This window comes from Panicum hallii, chromosome 7 (genome assembly GCF_002211085.1).
Source record: "Panicum hallii strain FIL2 chromosome 7, PHallii_v3.1, whole genome shotgun sequence".
NCBI classification, from domain to species: domain Eukaryota; kingdom Viridiplantae; phylum Streptophyta; class Magnoliopsida; order Poales; family Poaceae; genus Panicum; species Panicum hallii.
Genome location: NC_038048.1, coordinates 46,427,177 through 46,452,528, shown reverse-complemented (window position 1 = coordinate 46,452,528; position 25,352 = coordinate 46,427,177). Strand labels below are relative to the sequence as shown.

The 25,352-nt window shown below is 47.6% G+C and overlaps 3 protein-coding genes and 2 pseudogenes across 3 annotated transcripts; 3 read left to right on the top strand and 2 right to left on the bottom strand.

Annotated features, from left to right (window-relative positions):
- Window positions 1-10,390: 10,390 nt before the first annotated feature.
- On the top strand, window positions 10,391-11,500 carry LOC112900968 (auxin-induced protein 6B-like). The gene has a single exon (XM_025969762.1). It carries the CDS (start codon window positions 10,663-10,665, stop codon window positions 11,116-11,118), a length of 456 nt encoding a protein of 151 aa, XP_025825547.1. The 5' UTR covers window positions 10,391-10,662; the 3' UTR covers window positions 11,119-11,500.
- Window positions 11,501-13,202: 1,702 nt separating this feature from the next.
- Window positions 13,203-15,195, top strand: LOC112898915 (annotated as a pseudogene).
- A 212-nt stretch (window positions 15,196-15,407) lies between these two features.
- Window positions 15,408-18,090, bottom strand: LOC112899980. The gene is made up of 4 exons (XM_025968669.1): window positions 17,807-18,090; window positions 17,636-17,715; window positions 17,450-17,547; window positions 15,408-15,945 (listed from the first exon to the last, which is right to left on the bottom strand). The coding sequence occupies exons 1-4, from the start codon at window positions 17,991-17,993 to the stop codon at window positions 15,789-15,791; spliced, it is 522 nt and encodes a 173-aa protein (XP_025824454.1). The 5' UTR covers window positions 17,994-18,090; the 3' UTR covers window positions 15,408-15,788.
- Window positions 18,091-18,580: 490 nt separating this feature from the next.
- Window positions 18,581-22,158, bottom strand: LOC112899979 (26S proteasome non-ATPase regulatory subunit 7 homolog A). Its single transcript, XM_025968668.1, has 10 exons — window positions 21,823-22,158; window positions 21,486-21,578; window positions 21,313-21,394; window positions 20,471-20,567; window positions 20,319-20,394; window positions 19,894-19,952; window positions 19,687-19,809; window positions 19,212-19,269; window positions 19,023-19,108; window positions 18,581-18,884 (listed from the first exon to the last, which is right to left on the bottom strand). Exons 1-10 carry the CDS (start codon window positions 22,007-22,009, stop codon window positions 18,813-18,815), a joined length of 933 nt encoding a protein of 310 aa, XP_025824453.1. The 5' UTR covers window positions 22,010-22,158; the 3' UTR covers window positions 18,581-18,812.
- Window positions 22,159-23,570: 1,412 nt separating this feature from the next.
- LOC112901025 lies at window positions 23,571-25,280 on the top strand (annotated as a pseudogene).
- The last annotated feature ends 72 nt before the right edge of the window (window positions 25,281-25,352 follow it).

The window sequence follows — 25,352 nt, the reverse complement described above, 5'->3', positions numbered from 1 at the left end:
GGCGGCAACTACCTCTAGCAAACAACCCGAGGCAACCCAACCCCCCACGCCAACAACCAGACCTTCGCCAGAAGATCAATGAGGGGCGTGACGCCCGGTCAGTCCTCGACTCGAGGCGACGGGAACGCGAGGTAGCCGAGCGGGACGATGCTGACTGCAGCGATCGTTTTCCTGCGTTCACTGCAAGATTCAACAGCTATAAGTACCCGGAGGGTTTCAAGCCGATTGGTATCACCAAGTATGATGGTAAGCAGGCCCCCCAACAATGGCTCCGCTGTTACTCCACTGCCATTGAGGTGGCTGGTGGCTCCAACACTACCAAAGTCATCTACATTCCGATGGCTTTGGAGCCTGCACCATTAACTTGGCTGGAAAGCCTCCCCAACGACTCCATCGACTCCTGGGAGAGCCTCAAGAAGGTTTTCATCGACAACTTCCAGGGGGCGATATCCTGAGCAGGAACCCGGCACGACCTCGCCCAGTGCAAGCAGGAGCGTAATGAACTCCTCCGATCCTACACCCACCATTTCTTCGATGTGCGGGCCACCATCGCCAACATCTCGGAGGAGGACATCATCGACTGCTTCTACAACGGCCTAACAGACCCAGGTATATATATCATGATTTTGGGCGTAACAGGCCGAAGACGGTTGCAGGACTACGCGACATGATGCACGACTGGTCTGAGCAAGAGGAAAAGATGCGCGAGAGGTTTCCAAGACGCACCGACCTTAACCAGAAGCGCAACAACGACAACCGGGCTGACAAAGGCCAGCGGGACTTTCCGGGTTCTTCCCGGAAACACAAGCCAGACGATCTTGTTGCGGCTGTGGATCGTCCTTCGCAGGGCAAGAAGTCGACTACGCAGGAGCAGTTTGAAAAACTTCTGCAGAAGAAATGCCCATGGTGTGTCAACTCCAAACACGCAGCGATCGACTGCTTTCAGCTCAAGCGCACCTTTGGCTATCCTGGAAACGGCAAGAAGAACAAGTTAACGGGCAAAGAGCTCGAAGACGAGGAACAGGAAGACAAATCTGAGACGCCCAAGTTCGAGGATGCCTCCAAGACCGTCAATGTCATCTTTGGCGGTGATGAAGATTTTTGCTCCAGGCAGGAACAGAAGTTGCTGCTACGGGAAATTCTATCCATTGAGCCGGCGGTACCACGACGACTCCGATGGTCGGAGGTCCCCATATCGTTTTCCCGTGCTGACCAGTGGACCAGCTTTTTTGAGCCTGGGAAGTTTCCACTGGTGCTGGATCCCGTGGTCGCAGAACTTAAGCTCACTCGGGTTCTTATCGATGGTGGGAGTGGACTTAATCTTATCTTCGCCAGTACACTGAAGAAGATGGGTCTGGACCTGACCAACAAGCTTACACTGAGCAAAGCTCCTTTTTACGGTATTGTCCCTGGCAATGCCGCGCACCCGCTTGGAACGGTCGTTCTCCTAGTCACTTTTGGGACGAGGGAGAATTACCGAACTGAGTTCATCAAGTTCGAGGTGGCCAACTTTGAATCTTCCTACCATGCTATACTGGGGAGGCTGGCGCTCGCTAAGTTCATGGCGGTGCCGCATTACGTCTATTTACTTCTCAAGATGCCAGGACGCAGTGGCGTGCTCATGCTCCGAGGCGACTTGAAGAAGTCCTATGATTGCAACCAAGAGGCCATCCAGTATGCATCGACTTCCCGCATGCCAGATGCTTCCGAAGAAGTACTCGCGGCCGCGCAGCAACTTTCTCAAGCCGAGCTGGAAATTCCGACGAAGAAGGCGAGCCAATCGGGCGTCAAGTCGACAGGCGATGTGGCTCTCAAGACGATCCAGCTCCAAGAAGGTGATTCATCCAAGACAGCCACTATCGGCGCAGGCTTGGGTGACAAATAGGAACTCGCGCTCATCAGTTTCCTGCGGGCTAACCGAGACATATTCGCATGGAAACCATCGGATATGTCAGGGGTGCCCAAGGAGCTGATCGAGCATAGTCTTAATGTATATCCTCAAGCTGTACTAAAGAAGCAACGACTTCGTCGTTTTGCCCCTGACAAACGGGAGGCTATCAAACGGGAAATAGCTAAACTCCTCGCGGCTGGATTCATTAAAGAGGTAATCCACCCAGAGTGGGTAGCTAACCCGGTTCTTGTATTAAAAAAGAATAAAGAATGGAGAATTTGTATCGATTATACCGATCTCAACAAGCATTGCCCAAAAGATCACTTTGGGCTCCTTCGCATCGATCAGGTAGTCGACTCAACCGCGGGTTGCGTACTGTTATGTTTCCTTGATTGTTACTCAGGGTACCACCAGATTGCTCTCAAGAAGGAAGACCAGATCAAGACCGCGTTCATCACCCTGTTTGGAACTTATGCATATAAAACCATGTCCTTCGGGTTGAAGAACGCAGGCGCTACCTATCAGCGTGCAATTCAGATGTGTTTCGCTGATCAGTTACACCGGAACATGGAGGCCTACGTGGACGACGTGGTCGTGAAGACCAGAAGTCCCGAGGGCCTGATCGCGGATCTGGAGGAAACTTTCGCCAGCCTAAGGAAGTACCGATGGAAGCTCAATCCGACCAAGTGCGTTTTCGGTGTTCCATCAGGCAAATTGCTCGGGTTCATAGTCAGTAACCGGGGCATTGAGGCCAACCCTGAAAAGATTACCGCCATCACCGACATGGAGGCACCTGCCACAATCAAAGATGTGCAGAAGCTTACAGGGTGCATGGCAGCTCTCAACAGATTCATCTCCCGGCTCGGGGAGAGAGGCCTACCTTTTTTCAGACTCTTAAAACGTCAAGACAAGTTTCACTGGACAGAGGAAGCCGAGCGGGCCCTGCAGGATCTCAAGCAACACCTACAGTCGCCCCCGATCCTCACAGCTCCATTGCCGGGTGAGACCCTTTTACTTTACATTGCGGCTACTACCCATGTTATTAGCAGTGCCATTGTCGTCGAACGATCCGAGGAGGGCCATGCTTTTGGCGTGCAGAGGCCCGTATACTTTGTCAGTGAGGTACTCTCGGAGTCTAAGGTGCGGTACCCGGCGGTCCAAAAGCTTCTCTATGGCATATTGATTACTTCAAGGAAATTACGTCACTACTTTGAAGAGTACCAGATCACCGTGGTCACAGACTACCCGCTGGCCGACATCCTCCACAACCAGGACGCCACGGGTCGTATTTCAAAATGGGCAGTAGAACTGGGGGCTTTGTCGATCGACTTCAAGCCACGCACTGCAATCAAGTCCCAAGCTCTAGTCGACTTCATGGCAGAGTGGAGGGAAAATCAAGTTCCAAGTCCAGTCAACAAGCCAGAGCATCGGACCATGTACTTCGATGGTTCTCTCAAGCTCGATGGCGGCGGCGCTGGAGTTTTATTCATTTCCCCAAGAGGCGAACAACGCAAGTACGTCCTCCAAATCCTCTGGGAGGTATCCAACAATGAAGCCGAGTATGAAGCCTTGCTTCACGGGCTTCGTTTGGCGGTATCATTAGGGATCAAGCGGCTACTTGTATACGGTGATTCACTTTTGGTCGTTCAGCAAGTCAACAAGGAGTGGGATTGCAACAAGGAGACCATGGAAGCCTATGTACAAGAGGTACGCAAGCTAGAAAGCAAATTCTCTGGCCTAGAAATTCTTCATGTGCTACGGGAGCACAACGTTGCTGCAGATGCCTTATCTAAGCTAGGGTCAACCCGAGCACAAGTCCCAGCAGGGGTATTCGTACAAGAGTTGAAGCAACCATCCATCAGCCCTTCACCACAGGTCTCTACCGGTACTGGCTCTGTACGGCCAGAACGGGAGGTCATGCTGGTTGGCGAGGACTGGAGAGGACCCTTTATCGACTTCATCCGAGATCTCGTATTACCGACAGGGGTAGATCCCAAGAGTGCTGCTGCCGCCCGCATCATGCGACGGAGCAAGAGGTTTGCCCTAGTTGAAGACAAACTTTATCGGCGCGGCGCAAGATCTGGTGTGCTCATGAAGTGCATCACAACAGAAGAAGGCCAGGATATTTTGCGAGAGATACACGAGGGAGTATGCGGTAACCATGCAGCGTCACGCACGCTAGTAGGCAAAGCGTTTCGAGCTGGCTTCTGGTGGCCCACCGCCGTGTCCGATGCCGAAGATCTGGTGCGAAGATGTCAGAACTGCCAGTTCTTTGGCAAGCAAACTCACGTCCCAGCCCACACCCTCATTACTATACCGCCTTCCTGGCCGTTCGCTTGCTGGAGCCTCGACATGATTGGGCCCTTCGCAACGGCGTCAGGAGGTTTTACTCATGTGTTGGTGGCTATCGACAAGTTCACAAAGTGGATCGAGTTCAAACCGATCGCCAAGCTTACTCCAGACAGTGTGGTCGACTTCATCTCCGATATCTTGCATCGGTTCGGCTTCCCCAACACTATTATCACCGACTTGGGTTCAAATTTCACGGCCAACCAATTCTGGGAATTCTGTGAAAATTCTTCCATCGAGGTCAAATATGTTTCGGTGGCACACCCAAGGGCAAATGGGCAAGTCGAACGGGCAAACGGCTTGATTATTGACGGCCTCAAGAAGAGACTCTACGACGCCAATAGCAAGAAGGGCGGGAAGTGGATTCACGAGTTGCCACATGTCATCTGGGGGCTCAGGACTCAACCTTCCAAGGCCACAGGGCAGACCCCGTTCTTTCTTGTCTACGGCTCCGAGGCAATTCTCCTAGCAGACATCATGTGAAAATCCCCACGGGTCAAGATGTATAAAGAAGGCGAGGCGGACGAAGCACGACAGCTGGAGCTGGACTCTGTTGAAGAGGCTCGCTGCTCTGCTCTCGTTCAGTCAGCCCGTTACCTACAGGGAATCCGGCGATATCATGATCGCAACATTAAGGAACGGTCGTTTAGCATAGGCGACCTCGTCCTTCGTCGCGTTCAGGATGAGTCGGGTTTGCACAAGCTTAACTCAAGATGGGAAGGACCGTTCATCGTCAAGAGGGTTACAAGACCAGGATCTTACCGACTACAACACCCTGATGGTCAGGATGTACCCAATTCATGGAATATCCAACACCTGCGACGGTTCTACCCCTAAGCAGACTCGTTTTCAATTCCTGTACGCACCAAGGGAACATTCTTCTTTTCTGGGTCAATCTGGCGGCTTTGTGCCACACGACCCGAAATGTAAATTTTTGAATACAATGCGGAGGCTTTGGCCACGTTCAAGTGTTATACAAATCGACTACTTGCTACAGGCACATGGGTCGACACGATAACAATCGTGTTTCTGTCAAACTAGTTAAGCCCGTCCGGTTCGGGTTCTATCTAACTTGTCTGACATGTCCACATGATGGGCCATATCGACTACTCCTGAAGTCGTCGCACTCAGGGTAGTTCTCGACTGTTTGCTATGAGGCATCCTAGTCGTCGCGCCACAAACCGCGCGCTCCGGGCATGTTGGGTCCACTCGGTTGGATCTTATCTAGCCTACCCGATGAGCTCACGAGCTATATCGATTACTTTCTGAGTCGCTGCACTCAGAGGTAGCATGTCCCCACTACAGAGCAGACGGGGCTCTTAGACTTCATATAAGGCTACAAGACAACAAAGGTGGTTTCTTATATTACAAAATTCATAAACACTAACGGTTCAATCCTGGACCATGTTTCCCACAATTTTTTCAGCTACCGGCCGGACCTCTAGCAAATATTCGCGGAAGTTTTTGTCAGTACAATCAGCAGCTGCACCCTCCGCGAGTACTTCTAGCCGAGCCTTTGGCCAGAAAGACTTCACAAGGCCCAGAGCATGACCCACGTATGATGTGGCCGCCTCGGTGACAAAGTTGAGGATCTTTTGCGGCGCCCTGCGAAGTCGATCCAGTAGTGGTGGCCCGTCTTCAGCGCCGTCCTCCCGAGGGTCCACCATCTCTACGAGTTCCTGGGCCGCTGTTTTCAAATCATCGAGTTCCTTCTGGAGCTTTTCTTTCTCCTCGCCCAAAGTCTTGATCTGCTGGAGACAGTCGACGAACTGCCTCTCCGTGTCGGCCATCACTTTCCGCAGACTCTCGACTTCATCTGCGCGGCGATACAGCATGTTCTTCAAATCAGTAAGCAATCCCTCTTTATAATTTAAGAGTTTTTTAAGTTCTGCGATGATAAGCAGGTTTCAGACCATGGAGTTATCGACTGCGGGTACAATTTCGAGAATCGAATCCAACGTACCTTGATGGGCTTTCCGCTGCTCCTTGAGTCGGCCTTGGAGCTCGGTGATGGTCTGCTCGAAGCCGGCCCGCTCCTGCGTCAGCTCGTCGATACGCTTGGTGAACTCCTCCAGCTTCACTGCCCGCTCATCAGCTTTTTGGCTCATATCCTGCACGTTCCCGGACGTCAGAGACAGACGAATTGAGCATATGGTTACCAGCAATTTAGACAAGATTTACCAGGGCAAACTTATCGATCGCAATGTTGATCATCTGACGCATGCGGCTCAGGTCGTCCCTTGGACGGTGCATCATCTGGAGTGTGTCGTCGTTCTCTCCTCCAGGAGTTGGCACCACGGTTGCTTCGTTAGAAGCACCCGCACCCTCCAAGACTGACGGCTGTGTGGTCTCTGCGAAGGACAAGTGTTCAACATAGCGACGATTACAGTAGAAGGCAGCTGGGTCATTTACCTGCAACTTCGGCGGGTACGGTAACGGCGGCCTCGACTTGCTCATCGCCAGTGATTTCGAGTTCCGTGTGCTGGAGCTCGGGCCGCGGTGAGTCAGGCAGGGCCACATCCGCCCTTTCTGCTGGCTCCGGCACGTTGGCTTGCTCTGACGATGGCTCGGGGGCTGGTGGAGCCAATTCGAGTTCTGGCGTCACCTCGGCTGTTGATCTGTTTAAGACAGTAGCACAACACCTTTACTGTAATTTCCATGCATAGCTAAAGGCAGGGTCCAGAGCGTCACTTACACTCGGGATCGGATCATTGTTGGTTTCCTCCACACCAGCTTCAAGGGTTTCTTTACCATGGTACTCGTGGCCGGAGGTGCAGATGTACAAGTCGAGGGGGCTGGCAGAGCTGGCGTGGCGATGACTGCGGCACCTACTGCTGGCGGTGGAGCTGTTTCAGTTGAGGGCGCGGGCTGCCCCGACACAGGGCCCGCCACGGCGATCGTTACATCATCTGCACGAGATGGTGACGGGTCCACCCTATCAGTTTCTGTGGGTCTAGCTTCTGGTGCGTCATTCCCGGTGGGGGGCACTTCGGCTACCCTCTGGCACTGGGGGCTGGGCAAAGAAGACGAAGGACTGCAAAACAGAGTTGTTATCAATATTCAGCAAAGCAACTCGATACCTTTATAGTTTGACGAGTACTTACCCGGCGAGGTCAGCGGTGCTGGCTTTGCGTTTCCGCATTTCCCGGCGCCGCTGGGGAATTTGAGGTGCGTTGTCAAATAATTCCACGGATGATCCGGAGGAGTCGTTTGCTTGCACCCTCTCCCCGGTTGCCTGGCTGCCCGCGGTCGACTCGCTGCCAGCAATTCTTTCTTTCTGTGCTTTGGCTGCAGCGCTGGGCAACATGTGATAAGGGCGAGGCAGATCGGGTTGCGGCGGGTAACTCCGATACAACGCCGTTGAATCCTATGTTAAGATAGTCAATCAGTCTTAACTCTTCATATCAAAGGAGAAGTCGAGAAGTCGAACACTCACCGATGGTGGTCGATTCTGGGCTGTAAATCCCGTTGGAACATAAGGGACGGCATCCACATCTAGTAGAATTCGCTTGACACGAACCAGCGCAGCATCGTCTCCAAGCTCTTCTGCGCACATACAGGATGGGTCTTCAGTACCCATGTACTCGAATCCAAAGGTATGGCGCTGTTGGATGGGTTGAATTCGGCGTTTGAAGAATGATAACATTACAGATGCCCCAGTTACCCCCATCTCTTTGTGTGCGGCAATCAACTCTAGCAGCTCTTTTACTTGGTCCATCTCGGCTTCACCGGGTTCCAATGTCCATTCGCTGCGCTGAACAGGGGGCTGCTTGACCGCACAGGGAGTTGGGGGGCGTGGTTCGCAATGTAGAACCATTGCTGTTTCCACCCGGGGACATTGGAAGGAAATTTTAAGAGATGTATTTTTCACTAGCGTGTTGCCTAAGCTGGATGCCAGCGCCCCCTATCACAGATGGATTTTTTGAGGTGGGCTGGGGCTTCACGCGGAAAAGATAGCGGAAAAGAGCCCAATGGGGCTCAATTCCGAGGAGGCTTCACAGAAGTGAATGAAAATGGAGATATGACAAATCGAGTTCGGGTTGAGGTGTTGCAGCTCAATCCCGTAGAAATAGAGAAGGCCACGGAAGAACGAACAAGTGGGGAAGGCCAATCCCCGTTCAGAAAAAGAGCAAAACGAAACAATTTCGTCGACGCTTTCCATGGGGAATGGGTCACGAAAAGGAAGGCGCCAATTGATGAGATTCCTCTCCTGAAGAAGACCCCCCAGCACCAAATTTGTGAGATTGTAGCGAGAACACTTGCTAATCGACCACTCGCCGGCTGCTGCTTGCGCTTCCTTCAAGTCCTTTTGGTCGGTTTTCTTCGGCGCCATTGCAAATCTGTTTAGCCACGAGTTGTTCGCACAACGCTCGGGGGCTACGGTGGTGGGCTCGAAGACTTTCGACTACCTAGGGCGGTGGAAGGGTGACGGCAGAACAAGCTCTAGTTGGGGCTTTGCTTTTTCTCTGGTGGCGGCGTCAGATCTGAGGGCACATGAAAAACCCTAACTGACTGCGGGGTTAAATAACCAGCGCTCAGGCAGTAGTTCACTGTGTGAAAGGTGAAGCGTCGCGCAATGGGATTAATTGGACACGGGTAGTTTTTGGTGGATTTTTTGGGCCCTTACTTGACTAACCATTTTTTCAGGGTTAATTGTCCCTAAAAAAGAGGTTCTTCGAGTTTCGAATTCAATTTCTGCCAATTACCTCCTCTTAGACTATATTTTATCAAAATGAGCATTTTTGCCACGACCTTTGGCTCCTTTTTTCCAAACAGATTTGGATTCAAGGCTCGGGGGCTGTGAGACACGTGGCATCGACTACTTATTTTTTCGAAAGTACTCGAAGGATAAGAAGAAAAGAAGACTCAAGACTAATTTGACCCTCAGCCTGATTCTTCGATTCAACCTAAGGCTCGGGGGCTACTCCATATGGAGTGCGATTAATCATCGCACCCCATGTAAAAAAAGGGGGAATTCGGGGCATGAGCACCTCATAGCTTCGATGCAGCCAAAGGAGTATTCGAAGAAGGATTTCAACACAGAGCTTCGAAAAGAAGTCGAAGACTACCTCAGAAGTACTCGAAGAGCCTGCAGTACTCAGCTACGAAGAGCTCGGGGGCTTGTCAGAGCCGGGGCCACGGGGCTGTGTACATCAAGGAGTCCGTATTAGGCTAGGGGATAGTACGTGTCCTGTACCTAGTTTATGTTGTATTCTACCCGCATGCGGAGTAGGACTAGTCGATATAGAAGGAAACAACTCGAGTTGTATTTGAGTACGATTGCTAAGCTAGTATCAGGCTAGGATTCATGTAACCCTGTCCCCCCGGATATATAAGGGCGGGCAGGGACCCCCTCAAAACAGAAGATCATCATATCAACATCAAGGCAATACAAACCATCATACAGGACGTAGGGCATTACGCATATTGCGGCCTGAACCTGTCTAAATCTTGTGTTGTCTGCACCTTCGAGTTCCTGATCTCGGCGCATCCTAACCCAAAACCTACCACCTTGGGTATACCCGTCGGTGAGCAGCCGGATAAAACCCGACAGGATCCACACAAACTTACTCCCCCATCTCAAATTATTAGTCGTTTTAACTTTTCTATATACATAAATTTTGCTATACACTTAGATATAATATATATATCTAGATGGATAGTAAAAAATATACATAAAAAAAGCCAAAACGACACGAAGGGATTATTTTTTGTTGCATGCGCAGTGTTATTCAGAAAAAGCTTCAAGTGGATAATGTGGTTAAAAGGACTTGTAGATTTGTTTATAAAAAAAGGGGACTTGTAGACTTTGCAGCGACATGAAAAACGATATGAAAAATCAAACAGAAAAAATTTGTCCAACTTACCAAAGAGGTGTGTTCCAAAAGTGGCGTTTGAATATACGTTTTGTGCTGACATCAACACCAACTTGGATGTACTTCTAGGTGATTTCTAGCAGTTCTTTTTCTCCTTTGTGAAGACCAAAGACTTAAAACGAGACTACTCCAAATAAATTGCCCAACTTAAAGAGAGAAAAAAGGCGCATTGAAATTCTAACAGAAGAATAGTGGGAACCCACTGGCATTTTTTTATTAGGATAAGAAACCATATATATATTTAGTAAAATACTAGAAGAATAACGTCCCATCGCCATCTGCATAATTTATTCCGGGCCAACTGGACGATCCGAAAGGCAAAGGCCTCCCCATTACGCGAAGGGGCCCCTCCCTCCCTATAAAGCCTCCCCCGCCCCACCCCGCTCCGAAAGCCAGCTCCATTTCTCACCACCACCAGCAGGCAGCAGCTCGCTCTCGCCGCGCCTCACCCACGCTCGCCATTGATTGATTGATCTCCACCCGCGTAGGAGCGAGCAGCAGCAACAACAACCGCACAGCTAGCCGAGCTCGACCCGGCTGGCGTCGATGGCGAAATGCAGCAGCAAGATCCGCTACATCGTGTGGCTCCGGCAGACGCTGCGGCGGTGGCGGTCCCGCGCCGCGGCGCGCGCAGCGGTGGCGGCGGCCGGGGGCGAGGCGGTGGTCCCGGCGGGCCACGTGGCGGTGTGCGTGGGCGGCGCGTCGCGGCGGTTCGTGGTGCGGGCGGCGCACCTGAACCACCCGGTGTTCCGGGAGCTGCTCCGGCAGGCGGAGGAGGAGTACGGCTTCCCGTCCGGCGCCTGCGCGGGCCCCATCGCGCTCCCCTGCGACGAGGGCCTCTTCGAGCACGTCCTCCGCCACCTCTCCTCCCCGTCCAAGGCCTCCCGGTTCGTCACCCTCGAGGACATCAAGAGCGGCGCGCTCTCCTGCTGCTGCGTCGCCGCCGCCGGCGACTCGCTCCCGCTCCTCCACGGCATCGCTGCCGACAAGGCCGTGTGGTGAACGCGCTCACGGAGGCTAGCCGCCGCCCGCGCCATTGCGCGTACGTGTGCGACCATTTCGTCTTCCTTTTTTCTTCTTTTCTTTTTTTGCCCTCGCTCCCTCCATTTCCATCCGAGTGGAGCTGAGGCGCGACGGGAACAAGCAAGCAAGCAAGATTGAGCGCGGCCGGCCGGAGGCGGTGAAGTGAGATGGCTGAGAAAGTCCTAGGATTTTTAGACGACTGCCAAGTCTAGTCATCCATTCATTCCCTTGTCCAATCCGGGAAATTTTTAGTGGCGAAGATTTATTCTTGTTCTTGTTCTTTTCTTTTTCGTCTCACTTAATAATCCTCCACTGTAAATACTTGTACTACTACGGTTCGGCCAGCATTGCAATTGAAAAAAAAAAACATTCATTGTCTTCTCAATCGCGCTGCAACCTGCTTGCAAGTGAAATGGAACCAACTTGTTTTCTTCTTGACTGCTTGGCCAATGGGCAATGGCTATTCTTGCCATGACCTGCCATGTGTTTTTCAGACGAATCTTCTCATATAGTATTTGTTTTCGAGTGGTCAGGGGAAAGGCTTTAGAAAAGGATTTGACACAGTATCCTCTCATCTTTTATGTTCTCTTTCTCGGAAAAGAATGGCTAACGGAAGCTCGCTAGAATATATGTTGAGGGCTGTCGCTAGGCTGGTCGCAATGATGATGGTATTACCGGCCACCACCAACCGAATAATCGGTTGATCCTCCTACTGATTGATACCAGACGGCACAAGCACTGCACAACTAAACCTTTCTCTTTGCGAATGATTCCTCAGCTAATCCGGCGGTCAACTTTTTCAACCTCAGGGAAAGGTTTACCTCGAGCACTTGAGCTAGAAGCAACGGGTAAATTTTTATGTTTACTGAGATCGGGATTAAAGTACCTTTCGCCCTGAGAGGCCACCAGGTTCTGCAGTTGCAGTGACTCACCACTCACCAAAGGGGGGACCAGGATCACAGGGACATGGATTGCTGCTTTTCTTAACACCACCTTTTTGTGGAATCTTTTTGTAGCGCATAACGGTATGGGACTCCATTTGCAACAGTTATAAACAGAAGAGAGCTGAGCGTGGCCATGGCGAGTGAAAAGATCCCCCTTTCTCCTACCCCTGAAAATTCAGATTGCATCAGGTTATCTTCATTTTTTCAGGCAAAAAGATGGATGAGGCGACCCTAGCCCAATTCGTGTGGCCCCTGCCAGCCCCATTATCCAGACGAACAAGTCGCCCGGCGAGACCTCACCTCACCAGCCATCATTACTTTAACGCAGGCGCCGGCTTCATCCACCCACCGTTTTACTTTTACGGCGTGGTAAAACTAAGCACCCGTTCCGGCGAGAGAGACGACCCGTGAACCTCCCGTCCTCTCTGGGTTGGTGCGTACTTTGTTTCACTGTGCCGCGGGCCCCGCCCGCCTGCGGCGCTGCTGCCCAATCTGCCGCGGCGGGGGCGCGTGCATGTGGTGGGGCCGGAGGGCTGGGCCGTGGTCCCCGGCTGCATGTGTGTTGATACCGGCCGCGGCCAGCAGCCCGGCCCGGGCGGTGGTGGGCCAGGCGCCCAATCACCGGGCGGCCGTAGTCCTTCCAGCTTTATCCGTAGTCCTCGCCTTTTCCACGGCCCGGCGATCGCACGCCGGCGGTCGGGGGCAGGGACGAGTTCAGTATCACGGCGACTGCGAACACACTCCAGCCACTAGCCCTGCCTGGTGCCTGCCCGCTGCCGTCCGATAAAAAATCGGCGGAATTTGTCGAGTCCAAGTTGAAGTTTTCTTTCGGGGAGCGCGACAGTTGGCGTGCCTGGACCGCGACGTGGGCCGTGGCCGCACACTTTTTCGACGCAGCGTTGCACGTCCCGTAACCTTTTTACCTCACCCTCACCGGTCACCGCAGCCCCCCGCAACTCCTGTGCTTGCATCGAGCGCTCCCAAACTCTGTCTCTGCTCACCCGCCGCCCACACACACGAGGAACGAAATGTGAAAACGGCCCACCAGGGTTGCAAGATTAGTCGGCCCAAGATACCGCCTTTGAGGCCCACCTCATGTACATCGTCGTTGGGGTCGTTAGAAGAGGTTGGTTGGATCTTGGCACACGTCCCTCCCAACCGGTCAGCCCTAGCCGCGCAACTCCGCCGGCGCCCGACGTCATCAGGAATTTCGCGGCTTGCTCCACCGCCGCCGCCCGCCGCTTCGCTTCTTCCTGCCGAGCATCCTGAGGCGCGCGGCTTGCTTGCTTGCTCCTCCGTCGATCGCAGGCAGCGTGGTCAAGGTCCCTTAAGGATGAGGAAGCTCGCGTTCCACGAGCAGAAGCTGCTCAGGAGGACCAAATTCTTGCACTGCAAGTGTGACAAGGGACACCGCGAGGCCCGCGTCACGCAGCGCTACCACATCGTCGAGAGGGACGACTACAAGAAGTAGTACCCGCTCGCTGTCCCCCTGACCTCCCCCTCGATTGCCAGTTAAAGCATGTCTGTCATTATGCTTTATCAGTGTCTGTTTTAGGAGTAGGATTACGAAAACCTGCTGATTGATCCTGTCGATGCATCTGATCATGAGCGATTACATGTTAAGTTTCGGATTTTGTGGTTGCAGATACAATGGGATATGCCTGATGGTGCAGAAGCAAGTGAACACCATCAAGCAGATGGACCCGAGGGACCCTTGCAGGATCGAGATGACAGACATGCTGCTCAATAAGCTGTACGTTAACGCTGATTTTGCTCCAAGCTTCTCTATGATTGCTTTTGTGAGTTTCGAGCTGGAGAGGCCCCTCAATTAAGTACATAATCCTTGCAAATTTTCTCCCAGTAGCTGAGATTGGATTGTTGATCTGTTGTGAAGTTATATATTATGTGATGGAATGACAGTGATATACTGCAGCTAGACTAGACTATTGTTTCTGTTGCTGTTTCGGGTGTATGGGAACTTTACCAAATTGAGTGCCTTTTCAGTCTGTTATGCTAATTCTTGATTATTTGCTCAGAATTTCCATAGTGTAAACTGTGGCAAAAATCGAGTTCTTTTTAAAATCTCTCTAAGCTAATTTCCCGAATTATATTTCAATGTAATTGCTTTGTCTGGCCATACGTTCATATATTTAGCTCAGCTTGTGGTTGGACTTCAAATCTTTTCTTTTAGTCTCTGTACTGGATTGGAATGCCATAGGCCATCACAGTCACGGCAGCTCCTGTTGGGAGCATAGCAATTGATTGTTCTTTGTTCCAGTACCACTATTACCGCTTCCAGGCATGGACATCATTAAACTTCTGATGCTGTGCTGTCGGTTTAGTACATCATCTTAGGAACAACTACCCTAAACCTGCTTCATTTTGACAAAATTATGTAACTTCTTGTTCAGTTATTATTGCCTGCTTTATGATTTTATTACTTGTAATTCATATACTCATGTGATTCTCTGGCAGACAGATATAATATGGGTGTAATTTCGAAAGGAGCTTGGTAAAGTGTGAGAAACTTTCAGCGAGCTCCTTCTGCAGGTCTCTCCCCGACCGGCCACCCTCCCTATATCACTTTCTCAATGACATATCACATTCCACTTACCTTATAATTTGTTGAATCACTGCAGACGAAGACTTGCAACGGTTATGACGAGGATCAACATGGCAGAACACCTCAAAGAGGCTGTGACGTACATCGAACAGGGCCATGTGCGTGTTGGCCCAGAGGTTGTCACCGATCCAGCCTTTCTTGAAACCAGGAACATGGAGGACTTCATCACCTGGGTGGATTCCTCAAAGATCAAGAAGAAAGTCATGGAGTACAATGATGCATTGGATGACTATGACGCGATGGCTTGAGAGCAGGAATTTCTGTGGTCACCAATCTAGGTTGATGTTTGATATTTTTGAGGCTGCGATCTCAGGCAGTTACTTGTTGCAGAGCTGCTAGCATGTGCATTTGGCTCTCTGCGCTGCGGATGCAGATATTTATCCCGTAGAATATTATGTAGTTGGTTAATGACAGAGAGGATGTGATCTTAAGGCGTGATATCCACACTATGCTGTTAGTCCGGTTTGGTGATTCCCTTCCTTTTTTCAAGTGCGTGCTCAATGCTCATCCTGTAATGCTGTGTTGTGTTTGCGTGCATTTTCACGTCTATGCTCAGTTGGGACTTGAATGGTATTTATCAGGCGCTTAGAATGTGAACGGGAGGAACTGTAACTAAAAAATCTAGCAAACATGGCTAACAAAAAACTGCAGATGCAGCAGAATTGGCAGATAAAATTCACCAAGGAAGTTGTGAACACACGTGCAGAAAACATATCGCATTTGCACAAGCAAGTTAATATGGGAGGTACAATATTTATGTTCTTCGCAACAAAATTACATTCAAGATACCATGAGGTTACATGTCAGTGGCTCAGAGCACAGCCAACGAGCATATGCCACATGATGCCAAAAAGAACTACTTGGTTTCAGTGTACAAAAAGCACACAGCAGACTTCCAATACAGCGAAAGTAGTTGCAAAAACAGGCCATGCATCATCTGATGAACTTGTGGAACTTGTTTGGCGCACCTCGCACTAGTCGTTGCAACTGGACATATGAGCTATTGATCTGTGAAGGAATCATAAAAGGACTACTACTTGCATTACCTAGGCTAAATCCTGTTAGAAGCTATAAATGTGAAGCTAAGCTTGGGATTCTAAGTCAATTTCTGATGGTTGGGAGACTCTACTGCCTTTTGATTCTTGCATCTCCACCTCAACAGTAATCACTTCTTTTGACTTGCCATTTTCCATTTCCATCCTCCTTAGCTTTTCTTTCTGTATGGCACATAGCTCGTACCTATAAAAAACAAAATGTGTATGTATTTGATGTTGTCAATAATGAATGGTAGCTGTTTTACAGGAAAAGAGAATATTGTACATTACATTTTTCAACCTAAACAGTAGTGCCCACTATATTTTCAGGTTAACTATTTAGTACAAAAACACTCCATGTGATCTCCTGAGAAGCAAAAGTGAGTCACCTTCCGACATTCCATGATAATAAGTACAATAAGAAAATCATAGCAATTGGTTATAGATATCAGGAAGAAGCATAATGCCTTGGAATATAACATTGCTGTTTATAGACAAGTCCCAATTTTTCAATCCTCTCTTTCAGTGGCGGAACCAGGAATTTTAAATAAGGGGGGCCGACCGGACACCTTAAACTATACATGAGAAAATGTATCAAGATGTATATATGTAGAGGTGGTAAAAGGCCTCAAATTCTAGCCTAAATAATCTAAAGGCTGAGCTCTTATCTTATACAATTTTAAGCTAAAAATATATAAGGACCAAGTTGGATTGCGAAGAAAGCATTAGGGCCACAATTCTTTACCACCCTTAATATACATGTCACCAATATTTTAGATAGGGAAAATGCTTCACATATGACCTATTTACACTTCATACAACTTCATAGCATACAAGCCATCTGCTAACGTATGCAAATTTGGCCCATAACGTCAATCTTATGGTTGGACTTGATTAGTATTTAGCTAGCTGCCTAGCTAGATGAGTATCGCATGCATCGTTCAGTATGTGTTGTTGGGTGTGTTAAGGATGATAGCTGAAGAATTTAAACACAAAGTATCGTTGCATTGATGACCTATGTGTTGAGCTTTAGAATATAGGTAGGGGATTAAAGATTTTCACTGGTGTTAGGGGGGGCCAAGGCCCCTGGTCGCCCCCCTGGTTCCGCTGTTGCTCTCTTTTAAATTTTTAGCTTGGCTACAAGCTTCATGTAGCTTCAACAGCTACATTCCTCTACATGTAGCTTCAATAGCATATTCTCCAGGGAACTTACAAATTGCATTTTTGAGCCTAAACAGGAGTGCCTACTTGTTTTCAGGTTATCTACGTAGTTGAAAAGGGATTTCATAGTGATCTTCCAAGCAGTATAAGTTTGTATAGTAAAAAGCAATCACCTGCCTCTCTTTTTTCTATTGAAAAATGCAATTTGTGGACAACTAGGAGTGAGCCTAAACATATGATAAGACTGAAAATCCATTTTGCTGAATGTTACATGGACCACAGAATACTGCATCCATACTATGTGTACAGTAGACAATTTCAATCACTCAATAAGATTACAGTAAACTCCATAGAAGATATAACTCAATTGATTTTACCAAAAAAAATCAAGTGAGATGCTATTTTCGAAGTCAGCTCGTGTTGCTAATTTTGTTCATTGATCAACAGTGGACTAATTGCATGAACCTAATTGAGCCGGCAAGGCCCCACAAAACTGGAGCATCACATAGACACATAGACATAGGAAGTCCGGTAAGATGAGAGCTTACGGTGAGATATAACTCTTGGAAAGCAGGAAGTATATCCTCCAGAACTGCTTATCCTTCATGTGACGAGGGCACAGATCGTACCGAATCTTGGCGAGTTCCTGCACGCGAAGCACATAGATGCAGCTCACAATTTTTCACGAATAATAAGAAGTAAGCAGGAAACGAGATCCGCGGGAAATCACCAACCTTGGCTTTGGATAGCACGAGCACGGCATGCCGCTCCTGCCAGCTTGTGAGGTCGCCGGCGGCCGCCTCCGCAGAGCCCCCTGCGATCAACACACACGGCTGTTACTAAAGGATCTAACGGGATCGAGTGGGGCCGTATAATCGGGAAGAGATGGGGGAATCGTTGGTTGCCTTGTAGCTGGATGGCGGCGGCCTTGAAGGCGTCGGGGGAGAGCGTCCGGAGGAAGTCCAGGAGCTGCGGGGTCACGCCAAGCTCCTCGTCCTCCGCGGCCGCGGGGGATGACTTGCTTGCCCCGGCGCCAGCCCCGCTGCCGCTCCCCCGGCGGCGAAACGACCATGAGAAAGCGGAGAAGGCCATGGCGCGGCCAGTTGACACGCTGATCCGACTCTCCCCGGTAGATAGCTAACCAGACCAGTCGGCAGTCGGTTTTCCTTTTCTTTCCCGGTTGGATATCTCGGCGGAGGAAACTGATCGCGTACGATTTCGAGGTCGAATTTACATGGCTTCGTATTATTGTTACTAGTATACATACTGGAGTACCGCCGGTACTATAGCACACGGTATACGAACTCTTTTTTTATACGTTACAACCTGTTAAAGTGATAATTACTTAAAATACGCAAAAAAGGGGTCTAAAATAGGCTAATGTGACAACCTGCTATTTGAATTTGAATACTCGGAAGTATTTTCCCACAAGTAACACATAGATGAAGAGCAAAATGAACTAAATTTGCACCTCTCATACGAATGGCCTATAGCGGAATAGTATGTATCAAAGAAGGCCTGAAGCTGTACCAGCCCCAAGGGTCTTTGAGATAATTCAAGAAATTGCCTCTTGACTGCATTTGCAGGTCCAGCAGTCCACCTTGTTATGGTTTAGATCTGCTACAAACCAATCATGATGGAAACGGCTTGCAATGACGTACAGGTTTGCTATAGATCAATCAGAAGAAACGAAAGTCTACATCACGAAACATGATGCATCAGATGAAATGGCATCGAGATCTACAGAAAAACTGAGGTATAATCTAAAGCTCATACAATGTAATTGGTTTCTCTTGCCATTGACCTTATCATACATGAAATAAACATCAAAATGTCCATTCAAGGTCAAGACAATTGGTTCAAACGCAACCGTGCTAAGATGCCACACGTTCCATCCCTTTTCTTGGCCATTTAGCTCCCGGCAGCAGTCGGAATGGCGGTTGGTTTTGAATCCTCAGCCTTCTCGTGCTCCTTGTTTAGCATCTGGAATGTAAAATAGAATAATTCCATAACCAGTGATCAGTATCAAAGACTATATCAATCTACAAGGAAGTGTAAGGGATGCATAGTCGCATAGAGGGACTGAGCAGCTAACAGGAGTGGTGGATGGAAACAACCAACCTTGTTGTTGATCAAGTTGTGGAGTGCAATGACACTCCTGATCAGAGAAGACAGGTATATCACCAACATCATGTCATTTGTTTTCACTGCACCAAAGAAATGGAACTTAAGGCTGCTGTTGTAAAAAAATCTCAGAAAATGAAAAGATCAGGTCAGTTACGGTAAATCAGAGGCAAGATGCATGATTACCTGCAAAGGCTTTGATCAGCTCATTTACGTTCAGATTTGGAAGCAAATTAAATACATCCTGCAAAAAATAATCCAAAGTGAATATATAGATCCATGGGAACAATCAGAAGCATTACTTTCGGATGGAATTAAAAATGTTTACTATACATACTCAAGGCATTAAAAATAAGCATATACATGCGTGGTAGGACTTGCGTAAAGCTTTCCCCAATGGAACATATTGAGAACAATTACTCTGATGGGACTGATGTACTAAAACATAAAGAATATGTGATCAATCAACAAAATATATACTAAAGCACCCTTTCCTCATGTGTTCAAATCCCATTTGCAGTACCACTAGGAACTAAGAGCGACGATATATTTTCATTGCATACACAAATGTTTCAACCTTAATCTAAAAATGGAAGATAATCTAAGCACAAGACAATTTTCTTTCAGTGTAGTTCAATGAGACTGAGAGTGAGAGACTAACCTGCAAATGATACAGAATCTCATGATTCAGTGGGAGCTTCCCTTCAATTACAAGGTCCAAATAGCTTCGGATCTCCCTGAGCCTTGCATCCAGTCCTTTCAAGGCTGCAAGCTTGCTAGTGACCTACATTGACAAGGGATAATTTAGGGTGTGCCTTAAACAAAGCAGCATGCAAATGGAAAAAAAAATCCAATCATGAAATATTACCTCTGTTGCAAGTGTGCTTATTGTCGTGTCCTTTACATCCCTTAGAAGGTGCTCAACTCCTGAAGATAGGACAAAGCATATAAGTTAAAAAAAAAACAACACCAAAGCGCAAACTCTAGCATCCATTCTTAGCATAGCTATTTTTGTTGTTCAAAGTGAAGTTAGATATTAGAGGACCCTAAATGATGATACTGACAATAACATCAGAATAATAAAAATATAAAATCCACATAACTATTTTTGAATGTGCTCAACTCCTGAAGGTAGCACAAAATAAGAGTCAACAAACCACCAGCACAAACTATAGCATTCTCATTCTTAGTATAACTACTTTTGTCACTCAAAGTGAAGGTATGACTATTCTGAATAGTAAAATCAACATTTATTTCTGCTGCTCGTGCAGTATCAGATGAAGAAATCCCTACCAATTTCCTCAACTTCATGAGCAGCAATTTCTGAAGGAACATGGACAAACACCTTCTGACTTTTCTGAGTAGCATTCTGTAATGAACAATCATGCAAATTATACAATGAGCAAGCAAGTGAAACCTTCCAGCTTCTCAGAGCAGAGACATACCTCTTTAACCTCTTCCACAGCGTAGTATGCTTTAGTGGGTATCCCCAACTCCTTGGGTTGCACATCGATAATCACCAGGACAGGATTAGGAACATAACTGCAAATTAGAAAGCGAGAATAAGAATTAACAGCTAGAGAAATGCCACAACTAATACATGATGAGCACCCAGACCAAGCTAACAGAATTAATTTTCTCAAGAGAAAATAAAATACTTTGATCAACATACCCACCATTCCAACAGGAAGACAAAGAAAATGCAATGTAGAGAGAGAAACACAGTTAAGTTTCAAGGTTTCAGTTTAATTTCTCTTTTGAAATCCCCAAATCATCAGAATGTATTTAACTATTTATGGCCCCAAAACTCATGATATAGTTTGACTCAACAAGATTATTCTTTTCGAGAAGTATGCCAAAAATGAATTAAGATGTTGAAACTATCACCGGTGGAAATACTATTACATCAATTGCTGTCTCGATGTTAATTTCTTTGCCAACAATCAAGGACGGTTAAAAATAGAATTTCAAAGCACAATCTATGAGAGCACGGATTAGCTATGTATTTTTGGGACTTAGTGCAAGTAAATGTTTTGAGCACACATCAAAACTTGAAAAATGTCTGCTCCCATGTGTCACTAATGGTACGTAAAACAGAGTCGGGTGGAAACTAGTAGTCTATATATAACAAAAATTTCAAACAATCATTCCAAGCTGACCAAAAAATTATGCACTTGTTTATAACTTAGGACAGTATCTTCAATGTGCCTACTTGAACTGTAACAGCTTAACGGTTTAAAAGACCATTAATAAGAGGACAAAACTTCAAAGAGCAGATTCACCATACCTGTTGAACAACGCATGGACATCCAAGTCGTTCTCCCTCAATTTTGGACCAGTGCTGTACCAGCCAACAACATGCTCCTTGGCTACACCATAAACAGCTCGTGCTCATCAGGACACCAGAATCAATCACATTGCACAGGCCCAACAAGCTTTGAGAAATCCGAAACAGCATACCGTTAATCCTCTTGAACATCGAGAACATCGACTCATGGTAATTGTGGTCAAGGAACCAGATCCTAGGATCCTTGTCATCCTCCTCGAACGGCACTGCAAAATCAAGTTGCGGATTCAGCGAGTTACCCCCGGAACAACCTCACAGATCCAATCAATCACGCAAAAGCACCACCGCGATCCACGCCAATGGATCTAATTACATCTACATCCACAGTCGATTTCGCAAAACCCTAAGCAGCACAGATGAAGCGCCGCAGCCCCCTCCGTCAACTGAAGCCTGAGCGGCGGAAACCCTAGAGGCGGACAGAAAAGAGGGAGACGGGGGTGGGTGGTTTACCGGCGTAGGAGTTGGTGACGTCGACGGAGCCGCGGGAGGAGGTGCCGAGGAGGACGCCGACGACGCGCTTGCGGGTGTCGCGGGCGACGCGGTTGTAGTGGTCGACGATGCTGAGCAGCACCAGGGGGTGAACCACCACCTTCTCCAGCGTCCGCCCCGACAGCTGCGCCGCCTTCACCACGTCCATCTCGCCGGAACCCTGGCGGCGACCACGGATCTGCGGCGGGCGGTGTCGCTCCTCGACGGAGTTGGAAGGTTGTGTGTGTCGTAGCTGCGGCTGCGGCGGCCGTCTGTGTGCTTGTGCTTTGCTTCCCCTGTTCCCCCTCCTTTTCTTTCTTGCGGAAGCGGAAGGTCGGGCTGGCTTTTGAATAATAACTTGGGGAGAGGGGTGGAAGCGTAAAAGGATTCTTCCCTATGCTGTGTCGCCCGTCCGATTGGAAATATACGGTAAAGATGGTTGACCCATTGACTCACTACCCAAAACATATATGGTTTGGTGTAAAATACCCATTGGGCCGGCCCAATAAAATTCCACGTTCCTCCGCGGCGGCGGCGCTTCGTTCGTCGCCGGTGACACGCCGCCCGTCCGCACAGGGGCACAGACGCAGAGGCGAAATGCGGAGGAGCGGGAGCTAAAGCGGTCATTCCTCGACTCTGTCACTGGTGAGCTCACTTCCTCCTCCATCTCCTACCCAGCTACGCACCCTTCAATCTTGCCCTCTCTCTCTCCGGCCATCGGTTCCATACTTAAGTCAGCTTCGGGCACCGCATGCTGCTGCTCTGGCGTCCCGGATCGAGTGCTGTGTGCTGTTCCTGCGTGTTTTGTTTTGGGGAGATGCGGAGATATTTGTCTCGAGTTCTCTCCCCAGATCGAGTGACTTCTCTCCCTGCAACGATCCCTCGCTTCGGGACAATTTATCTTACGTGGCGAACAGAATGTTGTTCATGGCCTTGTGGACTGTAGCAAAATCGTTCTTGCTGAATGCAAGTTCGCTTTGATATATTTTTTAAATAGGCATTTCAATCCTATAGGCTACGAGGTCAATCAGCGCTATCTTTCCTATTTTTGTGCTCAACCCTAGCCTCGTCACATTCATCTCAGGATTGCTAGTTGCTCAAATTGTTGTGTGCTTGTAATGATATCCTGGTTGGGAAAGTACTATGAAGTATTTGGACATTACTTTGTGTTCCGAGATTGTAGTGCGTGATTGTTTTAGTTGAAACTTACATGTTTTAGGAAGTGATCCTCTCACTTCCTTTATACATTGTTAGCTGCTTCGTTTGGTCATTTGGTGGTAGCTGTGAAGTATTCTGGTGGAACATTGTGTTTCCAGATTGGGATTGCTTGATTATACTTGTTGAGATTTACATGTCTTAGAAAGAAATGTTGGTCTTATTTGTGTTGTATATTGCTAGGGTTTCTTGTCACAGGTGGTGGTTTTAGATGATTAAGTTGCCCTTGTATTTGTGTTGGTTTACTTGGATATACTAATAGTATTTTCTTTTGCAATGTTTGGTGCTTAAGCCACAACTGCAATTAGAAAGCTGAGTAGCCTGTGAATTTGTCCATACTTATCTTTAGTCGCTACATAAATTTAACAATTATTGCAGTTGCAAGAAATGTTTGTTCTCCTGTATTTGACTTATGAATCATGTCTTAAAGTTACATTTGATCCATTGAGCTTAAGTAAACTAAAGCCAGAAATTTTTATTGATTCAATATCTGTTTAGTGCAGCATAAGGCAAAGGTGGCAATGGCCACATCAGCATACCCTCCTCCTCCTCCATTTTACCGACTTTACAAGGACTACGAGCAGGATCCCTCATCCACATCAGAACCTCCACCTCCACCGCAATTGATGAAAAACATGTAACCTTTGGTGCTGAGCACAAAGTATGTTGCTTATTGTATCTTTCATGATACTCTGTTACTGATTGTACTAAACTGACTGTGATTTGCCTCTTGATATTAAGATAAATGAGTTGCTGCCAAGCTTGGAGAGTCATAATGTCTGTCAGCTTTACCCAAACGGGCCCAATATTGGTGTGACTGGTTCTGGAGAAATAGATCTGTTTATCTGCATATGCATATTAATATCAAATGTTTGTGATTTTTGTTAATTGTTAGGTTAGACATGTTTATAAGCATAAGGTAGTTGAAATTTTTATATACCAAATAAGTTGTTCCTAATGTTTGAGGACTGAATAACTTATATCTTGGTTTAATGAGCTGCCTCTTTGCAAAACTGATTAAATTTTAGACTTCAAAACAGAGCTAAGGACCCTCAACAGAGAGCCTCAACTGCATATTTTGGAGCTGGCAGATATTTTAGTGGAGAGACCATCTCAGTATGCTCGCAGGGTCGATGATATTTCACTCACATTCAGGAATTTACACCATCTTCTCAATTCCCTACGGCCTCATCAGGTGTGAGCCTCAGTTTTTGTTCCGTGTGTGTATTTTTCTGCAATTCTCAAAATGAACTTACATTGTTTAATATCTATTAGGCAAGAGCCACATTGATTCACATGTTTGAGAGCCAAATTCAGCGCCGCAAGCAAGCAATCGAAGATATAAACAGTAAGTAACTATTCTTTCTATTCTTTCTTTAGTTCGGCTGATAAGTTGGAATTTTCACTTGACATGATTTATAGAAATTTTAAGGATAAACTCTGAGCTTTCGCTAATGCCTCTTTCCAAAGAAACATGCATCTGTATTGTTATTAGTTTGACTCTACTAGTTAATCCCCCACAATGCTCCAGTATGAACTGAAGCTGTCATATATGTTTTTCAATATTTCTATATTCTTGATTAGAGTGGGGAAAATGAATTGTGTCCAGACATGCTTCGTTGTTGTTCACAAATGTTGCAAAGTTCTTTGATGTTGTTTTATCTTTTCTTGCTGCATTACAAGTTTGGCATAGTAAAGAAAAAGCAGACTATAGTTATCCGTGGCAATATCAAAACGACCATTTAACTACTGTTTGCTGCACCAGTCTGAAAGATATAGTGTAATTAACTAGAGGACATGCTAATCTATAAAGTTGACTTTTAATACCCCGAATACACATTTTATACAGTAGCTTGCTTTATTTCCTTGAGTAAACCTTATCTTCTAGTTTCATTGTATATTGTGACTGCACAAATGCTAGTATTTTGACAACCCTGAGTATTTTCTTATTTCAGGAGGAGAGAGGAAGCGCAAAAGCTGCTGCAGGAATCACTGCTTGTCTTAGATGGAAGCCAGACTAATTAGGCTGGTGCCCATTTGACTGTTTGAAGACAGATTAGTGCTGTATGTGAGTTAGAGAGCGTATGTAGCAGTTTGCGTACCCAGAGACGGGAGTTGAGATATTTCTGCTTCTTTTGGTATTTGTTGTGGTCTTCTGGTATTTCCAGAATCTTTTACGTACTTTGATGGTCGATGCTAGCATACACCAGCTACTTGCTACTCCATGCTTAACTGTTTCGCCTATGTTCATGTTCTATGCTTTTTCGCAGGCGGATTGTGCGACTGGTGTCTCATGT

Bases quoted from the DNA above. Each gene is read 5' to 3' on its own strand.
- LOC112900968 (XM_025969762.1), top strand. From the start codon at position 10,663: ATGGCGAAATGCAGCAGCAAGATCCGCTACATCGTGTGGCTCCGGCAG.
- LOC112899980 (XM_025968669.1), bottom strand. From the start codon at position 17,993: ATGGCCTTCTCCGCTTTCTCATGGTCGTTTCGCCGCCGGGGGAGCGGC. The intron at 17,548-17,635 runs GTTGGTGATTTC...CTTCGCGTGCAG, and splicing joins TCGTGCTATCCAAAGCCAAG to GAACTCGCCAAGATTCGGTA. The intron at 15,946-17,449 runs GTAAGCTCTCAT...TGTTTTTTATAG, and splicing joins TCCAAGAGTTATATCTCACC to GTACGAGCTATGTGCCATAC.
- LOC112899979 (XM_025968668.1), bottom strand. From the start codon at position 22,009: ATGGACGTGGTGAAGGCGGCGCAGCTGTCGGGGCGGACGCTGGAGAAG. The intron at 19,953-20,318 runs GTAGGGATTTCT...TCCTATCTTCAG, and splicing joins TCATGAAGTTGAGGAAATTG to GAGTTGAGCACCTTCTAAGG. The intron at 18,885-19,022 runs GTTGGTTGTTTC...TTTACATTCCAG, and splicing joins ACAACTTGATCAACAACAAG to ATGCTAAACAAGGAGCACGA.